The sequence below is a fragment of the Diabrotica undecimpunctata genome, chromosome 10, assembly GCF_040954645.1.
Source record: "Diabrotica undecimpunctata isolate CICGRU chromosome 10, icDiaUnde3, whole genome shotgun sequence".
Classification (NCBI taxonomy): domain Eukaryota; kingdom Metazoa; phylum Arthropoda; class Insecta; order Coleoptera; family Chrysomelidae; genus Diabrotica; species Diabrotica undecimpunctata.
The window spans coordinates 38,397,747-38,406,931 of record NC_092812.1 but is presented as its reverse complement, the minus strand read 5'-3'; the positions used below and the strand labels follow the sequence as shown (position 1 = coordinate 38,406,931).

At 30.8% G+C, this 9,185-nt stretch overlaps 1 protein-coding gene across 2 annotated transcripts in view; it reads left to right on the top strand.

The window, feature by feature from the left end:
• Positions 1-1,436: 1,436 nt before the first annotated feature.
• Positions 1,437-9,185, top strand: part of LOC140452516 (zinc finger MYM-type protein 3-like) — a 76,360-nt gene continuing 68,611 nt past the window's right edge. For both annotated transcript variants that reach the window (XM_072546830.1, XM_072546829.1), the window contains exons 1-2: positions 1,437-2,319; positions 4,906-5,444. In XM_072546830.1, the coding sequence (XP_072402931.1) occupies positions 1,920-2,319; positions 4,906-5,444 (939 nt within the window). In that variant the 5' untranslated portion in view covers positions 1,437-1,919. The remainder of the gene's footprint in view (positions 2,320-4,905; positions 5,445-9,185) is intronic.

Here is a 9,185-nt window from a genome sequence, read left to right as displayed (position 1 = left end):
TGTCATAACAATTATATGTAGTTTTGTACCTTATAATAATGATATATTTTTTAGATGAGATAAGTATATATAGCTTGAAGATTTGTGCTTGAAGGACTAATCATTTTTTGTATTTTAATCTAATAATAAATTATTTATATTACCTATTTGTTTTTTTTTTGCCTACCACTAGATATGATAAGAATGCTGCAAATTCCAGGAAAAACATAATAAGTAAGTTCCTACATATTTTGTATTTTTGCTTTTGAACTTTTTCTACTGTTTTTTTGTGTTTTTGTGCGAAATAAACTGTTATCTCCATTTAAAACACACAATATTATCACTATAATCAATTCTATTTTTTGTCATCAGACTATTGATTTTAGAAAAAAAAATTGATATAATTACTAATATAAGAACCACTTAACATCCCTATACCCAAGAAAATCCCAAAATATATTGCAAAACCTAAGTTTTTGAACCTTTTATTAGCATTGAAGCTTATGGCAATTTTAAAAGTGTCGTATGGGTGACGTATTCCCGCCTTTAAAAAGCGAGCATTTGATTGGTCTATAGTTACGAGACAACCTACTTAATATCTACTAACCTTGGCCAATACCAACGCAATATTTCGTTCTGTGAAAGTTAATTGACAGCTAATTTGAGGCTATCTTCATTGGGACCAAATGTGAAAAACGTCCAAAATTACCACTTTTTCTCTTTCTTTAGCTATGTTTCCCTATTTAAGTTATTTGAAAGTATCTTCTGTGTCTGAAAATCAACAGTTTCTACTAATTACATGTAATTTTTACCTCTTCTTCAAGCTCGTACTCTTTACCAAATTCAGCATAATTTTTATACAATCTTAATCACTATTTTCTTTTAAAAACAATATTATTGTTTTCAGATAATATTTCCAAATATATATTTTTTTTTAAATAAACAACAATAAATAACATCCAATCATAAAACCACAAACCATACATATGGTTTGTGCATAAAACCATTGGTAGTACCACCACTACCACGTAGTACTGAAATAATGACACTTGATGTAAAAATTTATTTGAAGTCAAAGAAACTTTTGCGTCCAAGATATTCACGAATTTATTGACACAGAAATTGATGAATAAATTCATGAATTTCTTCGTGAATTTATTATTGGTGTAAAGCCCGCATAGTATTTGCAAAGAATATAGACGCTTATAAGCGTCTATATTCTTTGGTATTTGATTCACTGGCAGATGCACAAGGATGCCAACAAATAAAGAAAGAAGAAGAAGTATTTGATTCTTAGACAAGGAACCTTGTTATTTGAAGATTGAAGATTTGATTTCTTTGGTTTTCTATCAGAGCAGAGATATGTATATATCTATGCTTTCTATGTAGTTGGTGACTGTGACTGTGACAGAGTTAATAGTTGACAGAACACAAATTCCCTAATAGGAACTGTCATATAGAAAAGAAGCTCATATGTAATAATGAATAATAAAATGAAATAAAAAATGAATTCCCGGAAATGTTGGCAGAATTGATTGGCGGAATATTTTTACATCCACCATTATATGGCTTGGTTAAATTGACAAAGTGCATAGTTTTTTGTTATGAATATTCTTGTTAAATTATGTTTATAACAACAATGTAATTATCATAAAATTCGTATTGTAGTATACATATTAGCGGTTTTGAAAACATTTGAACATATTGTGATACAGGGGAACCAAACAATCATAAAAAGCCGGGATTTTAACACTCAGAAAGGTTTGAGAAAAGACAAATTTGTTTTTGTTGGCTTACCTGCACTACCATGTTCATTTCTCAGAAGTTGGTTTACAACATTCTACAATGTGGTATGAGGTGTAACTATTAACCGCAAAAAATAAATTGTAGGCAGAGAAGGAATCGCTAAATTTTAAAATATAGGTGTCACAATTTTCAGAATGGAGGAATATAATAGTGAAGCTCTTAAAACAGTTCAAGACATTGCTAACAATATTTCAATAGCTATCCCAGACATTCACAGACATGAGATGCTAAACACTCTTCAGTCTAATATTGCAGATAGATACAATGAGAATGAAATAGATATTAATAGTAAACATGAAAGTACAAATATGAATTCTGTAGATAATGAATTAGCAGCTAATTTATTAAGTACTTCAAAAAGCTTCCACCAGCATCCAGAACCTACTCTAAGGGAATTGCAAATTGGTTCTTCCTGTATAGAATCTCAAATAGCAAATATTCATAGCTCTACTAAAGAAAGAGTTGAAGATAGGATGAGCACAGAAAGCATTAATGATAATTCTGTAGAACCCTCGGATTGGGATAGTATACAAGGTAATTTAAAAATGTTTCTTCATGTTAACCAATTTCTAAGTTATATTTTCATGATACAAACTTCATACTTTAGGTAATATTTGCAATTGATAAAATGGCAGCCTGGTGGTTTCCAACTAGATGTTTGTTTATTACAGTTTTTACATATGCAATTTCTGGGTTTCAAATTGTTTATTAAACTAATTGTATGTTTACTAACATTACTGGTTCTTTTTCATAAAAGAAGCAAACACAAGTTTTTCTTTTTAATGTCTAATAATGTGGTACCACTTTTGCTGGATATTTACAATAACATTTCTCCAAATTTACTCACATATATTCGTATTGTGTCTGTTATATGCAATAACCGTAATAGCATTAAAAACCTCAAGTGATGTTGGCAAATAGACTTACTACAATACAAAAATTGGACAATTAGCCTTAGACAAGGTGCATTTTGTGCTTTATTGCATGTAACATTTTAGTTGAGGGTTCCATAATATTTTTCTAAGAGTTAATTAATTTAGGTGCAGACTTTCTTAAGCACGATGAGAAAAACATTTAACTTCTAGAAGAACTTTAGCAAGAACAGTTTTACAAGGAGAATTTGATACAATAGTTCTTAGAAATGAAGTTTCTTTTACCACATATTTATGGACATAAGGATAAACACAGCATAGTTTTTTTACTCTATTGGCTCATTTTTTCCAAGACAATATGTATCTTAAGAAATATATACTTAAAAATTGTGAATTTAGAGAAGAAAAAGCCATTATTATCATACAGAAATTTACTATTGACATATTAAAAGGATAACTTTCAAAAAGTATATAATTCACACTATCATGTGCCTATCACAATTTAAATTTAGTTATGCATGACATTTTAGGAAGCAACAATATACTTCCATAACTAGCAATAGTGATAAATGAAGCAAAACAACTCACACTAACTTTTAACTCCCTTTTAACAAAACTAACGTTTAACTCACAGTTAAACAGAAAACACTTCAAATCTTTCAAACAACATGTAATGCTGAGATGAAATTCAATATATACAATGTTAATTATTATTCAAAATATTTATGCAGACATTCAAAATATACCTAATAATTGAAAGTGATGAAATCAGCAGACAAGCAAGTTTAAACCTTGTTCCACTGCTTAAAAAGTATTGCCAAGCAAGATCTTTTTTGTGTGGGAGGAGTGTGACTACCTACCCACTAAAACCCCCTCATTTCCAATGCCGGAACCTGGTATGTGTTCTTAGCGAATGGCCCACTGCTGACCCTCTCTCTACTCAATGTTAGTAATGCTGACAATGAGAAGGAGTAGTTCATCTTTTCATATTTTATTTGATTTGTTTCAGACAATATATATATATATATATATATATATATATATATATATATATATATATATCAATATATATACACACACACACACACATACAACAATACTATACACACATATAATATTCATAATAATAAGAAATAAAAGTATTACAGTCTTCTGTCACCCTCTCATCTCCCACCTTGTCTTGCTCTTTTTTGTTTTTCTTTTTTTTTTTTATTATTTCCGTTATTAGGTCTACTATCTTGTTAAAGTTCTCTGCATTTTTTATGGTTACAGTCATTATATTCTCTGGTGTTGTCTCACCTAGACTTGTTCTCATATCTTGTTGTTTATCGTGAAAAATGTTGCAATGGAATATGCAATGCTCTTCAGTTTTCCTTATGAGATATGTATAAGATCTAAATGAGCCGTTTCGGTCAGGAATTGAGTGAAAAAGTAATTTGTTCTTTTAAACCTACATTTATACCACTCTTTCACTTTCATTCTTGTTGCCATTCGTTTAGCATTTTAGGTAACCATTATCTTTGTCATATATGATCTTACATTCTTTCACTAGGAGGTGAATGGGGAGCATACCCGCAATCACCTGTAGGGCTATCGTCGATGTAGTACATACTTATTACAATGGGGATAAGTTTTCTTTGGCTTTTTATTAACTAAAATATAAAACTATATTATTTTGTTAATGTGAAACGCTGTAAGTGTACATTAATGTTACACGTGTGTCAATACAGAGTACACATTAATGTTACACTTGGCGGCGAGAGTGTTAATATTTCTTTATATTTTTTAAATCTTAACATGTCAAGCCATGCAGGTGCCCCATATAGGAAGTTCGACTGTACCACCTGGAGATACATTTTCATTTTATTCATATGCAACCTACCTATATTTGGCATAATCTTTGCCATTGCAACTGTTCTCTGTTCAGCCTTCTGAATTACATTTACCAGATGTTTAGTGTATTTCAAACCTGAATCAAGGTGTATGCCTAAATATTTAGCACAGTTACTTGGCTCTATAATAGTACCATTCAAATCAAAACTCAAGATTTGGTTAAATAAATAAATAAAACTGGAACTTTTTTTTTTAATCTTTAAAAACATCTTTCGAGTAAATCGAAAAGTTATCTTTTTTAATTTTGGTTTATTCTTGTCTGGTTTCCTCACTGCTTTTTTGGATTTTATAACCTGTTTTAATTTCTTTGTTTGTCATAAAGAGTAGTTAGTATTTCATGTATAATTTGTTTTAGGTATTAGTTTTACAAGTAAAAATGTAAAGGAATCTATTTGTAATGCTCCAGACTCCTTCAGAAATTTGGAAAATGAAAGTAGCCAAGCTGTTGGAAATCCAAATCAACCGGAAGAGTTTTCTACTGCCTTAAATGAATCCATAGAGGTGCAAACCGGCAAGAGTTCTAGTGGTTTACATTTCGAAAGTGAAAAACAATTACAATCTTTGGATAAGGATGCAACTAAACAGCATACATTTAATTCACTTGATATATTTGGTAGAAATAGGTATGATGATAATGAACCTCATGAAAGTACTGAATTAACAATGTTGGATGATCTATCAGAAATACCTAGTGAGAGTTTAGCAGGATTAGAACATGTGGCTAGTAGATCATTTAGTAGTAACATATTTGAAGTAAGTTCTAATGACAAAGAGAAACCCAATAGTGATCTGAATGATGCAACTGATAGTGAAAAAACACAGAAAACCATGTGTCAACAGACTGAGAAAAGCAATACAGAATCTGAAACCAAAGAAGACAGTCCATTGTTACAGGTAGTTTATTTAATAGCTTATTGAATATATATATATATATATATATATATATATATATATATATATATATATATATATATATATACAATGTGTAGTTTACTGTGATGTCAAAAGTTGAGAATAAAAGAAAGGATACTTGCTACTTCATGCTTTATTGAATACCATTCGTATATGAATCGGTAGACATCATCAGTTCATCTAAAATCACTTAAATGAGCATACATCAATAGAGAAAATTGCTAAATATTTACCTTACAAAGATACGCAACTCAAAAATATGGAATTGAAGTGAAACTTATGATCCATAAAAAATTAAACATTCAGTTTTTTATAAGAAAAACAGAACTAAGTCAGTTATTTATGTGTAAAGTATGCAAAGAACAGAATTATAAAAATAGAGTATATAAACAGAATACTCTGATGATGTTTATTGATTAACATTAATAAGTTTTATATTTAACTTTTGGTAGCATTATTAGTTTCCATCTAAATAAAGGAAAATTTATTTGATATTACCAGCAAAATACCAAGCGATCACTTCACAGGTCTAAAGAGGAAGAGAGTTGCCAACAGGTTGATTATGTTGGTAGGCAAGCCTCTTCCTTTCGACCTTCGAAGTGATCGTTTGATATTTCGCGAAATAAATTCTCCTTTACTTAGATTGAAACAACGTGGTCAAATGATGCTACCTAAAGTGAAATATAAAACATATTAATGTTTAATCAAAAAAAGGTACAGCGCTTTTGGAATTGTGTTTGTATTCCATGTTAGAAACTATTCTGTTCGTATACTATATTTATACTTAGGTTCTTTGCATATTTTGCATATAAAGAACTGACTTAGTTCTGTTTTTCCATATAAAAAACTCATGGTTTTTATGGTTCTCAAGTTAAACAACAGAACTGTTTTACTTCGATGTTCGAGTTTTTTAAACTTTTACTTTACTTCCATATTTTTTGATCTGCATATCTTTCTAAGGTAAATCTTTATCAATTTTTCCTTTGGATGTATGCAAATTTAACTGATTTTAGATGAACTGATGTTTATGGATTCATGTACGACATGTCTTCAATAAAGGATGTAGCAAGTATCCTTTCCATGATTCTCTAACTTTCGACCGATGACTCTCTACTGCCACTGTTTAAATTGACGGTCGTTCTCCATTTTCCCACACACACACACATATATATATATATATATATATATATATATATATATATACATCATACTATCATTTTCGCATCGATACATTATGCTTTTACCATCAATTTAGCATCGTCTTGCAAAGTAGCATCTGTATATCGACGCTACTTTACAAGACCTTAATAACTTTTTTCCTGTACTTGTCACAAGAATTTTAACCATCTCATTGAGTGTTGATACCGTGTTGATATTTTAAAATATCCGCTTTCTCTTTTTATCCCTTACTGAGTTATACAAGTTTATTCCAGAAAATGTTTGAGTCTAAAATGATGGTACAGTGAAAATATTATATATATTTAGTTCAGGGTTTTACCGTTTACTCGCTGCCATTATATACATGAAAATGTATATCCCACTTTCATTATCAATCATTTTAGCATCAGAAATTTGGCATCGCTGTTGAATATAATATTACCCACAATGAAATAGTAAATTTAAGAATATATATATATATATATATATATATATATATATATATATATATATATCTTTTCATCCACAAATCATTCTGGCATCACGGTTGGTTAAAAGTAACGGGTTATGATATATTGCAACTACCTATTGTAACTTCGCTCCAATTGGTCCAGTCGCGACGTACAGCCCCTCAAATGATAGGATTTAACCAATAAAATACAATAAGACAGAAAAATCAAATATAGCAGCATGTCAAAAAGGCCTTAATTATATATCTTCGTTTCTATTAGTCCAATCGTGACGTACAGTATCTCAAATAACAGGATTTAACGAATTGAAAACAATTAAATAAAAAAATTAAATACAGCAACATGTCAAAAGGGCCGTAGTCACGTATCTTCGGTCCTATTAGTCCAATCGTGAAGTATAGTACCTCTAATGATAGAATACAGAATACAATGGGATACAAAAATCAAATACAGAACAATGTCAAAAGGGCCTTAGTTGTGTATTTTTAGTTCTATTAGTCCAATTATGACGTACAGTACCTTAAATGAAAGGATTTAACAAATAAAATACAATGAGGTATAAAAATTAAATAAAGTAGCATGTCAAAATGGCCTTAGTTATGTATCTTCGGTCCTATTAGTCCAATCGTGACGTACGATACCTCAAATGATAGAATTTAACTAATAGAATACAATGAGATAGAAATCAAATACAGCAAAATATTAAAAGGGCCTTAGTTACGTATCTTCGTTTTTATTAGCCCAATCGTGACGTACAGTACCTCAAATGGTAACATTTAACCAATAAAATACTACGACGTAGAAATAAAATACATCAACACGTCAGAAGGACCTTAGGTATATATCTTTGCTCCTATATATGTTATGTCAAAAGAGCCTTAGTTGCGTATCTCGGGTCCTATAGGTCTAATCAGGATATATGGAGCCTAAAATGATAGGATTTAACGAAGATAATACGATAGTGGAGAGAAATTCAACATGGCTGCATCTAATAACACCTTAAACTGGCAGCAATAAAACGAATTTACGCACAGAGGTATGTGGCATATTACGTGACAGGATTTAGCGAATACCATACGATTACGTCATACATATCTTTGCGTACGTCCACTTTTAGTTAACTACTTAGTATGTATTCAGTACTTAGCTTTACGGTGTTGAGGCATGGACTCTTAAACAGAAGACAAATCTTGAAAGCTTTGAGATGTGGTGCTACTGCCGTATACTAAAAATAAGTTGAGTGGATAAAATTACAAATGAAGGGGTAATACGTAGAATACATAACGATCCAGAAGTTATACTGAATATAAAAAAGAGAAAACTTAAACACTTTGGCCACCTGATGAGTTAGTGATGAGTGAATTATTCAAAACAGCAGTAAATAAAATTAGAATCGCCCTAATGATATCCAATCTCCAATAGGAGAGGCACTCAAAGAAAAAAATATGAAAGACTCGAAAAATCTCCAACGTTCACTGTTAAACATATTCCTCCCGTTCACTGCACACATTTACTGCTCCTTGACGCTGTGACGAGAATGAGATAGGATTTAACAAATAAAATGACAGAAAACTAAACAAGACAGTGTGTCAAACGTGGAATGCGTCGTAGAACGTGAAATAGCGTAAAATTATATGATGGCCATAGACGTTTCTTTAATATCCAGCAAACGACTCGCTTTGTAAAGTTACATAGGCGGTATCTGTGCGAGAAAAAGTCGATCATTCGTTTTATAATCCAATAAACCATAAAATATTCAACGTTAAAATGTGACATAATGTAACGTTATGACAAATCTTTTTTCTCCCGCACGGGTGCATGCCTGTGTACCTATACAAGGGGAATCGTGCATAACCTTTAAGTTGATCGAATACATAACTGCAACAACAAGTATGTTGACGGTTTGGGTTAGTATATACAGTGCATTCCATACGTTTTTTAAACATGATTAGGAAATTGTTGACTGGAGGCTATTAAAAAAGTTCTTAAAATGTTTGCGGGTCACTCCCTTTTCTGTAAATGGAGTGAATATTGTTATCCGTGTAATGTTTTCCCCAGTTGAATAATTCCTGCTGGTATTTGGTCTAAGCTTATT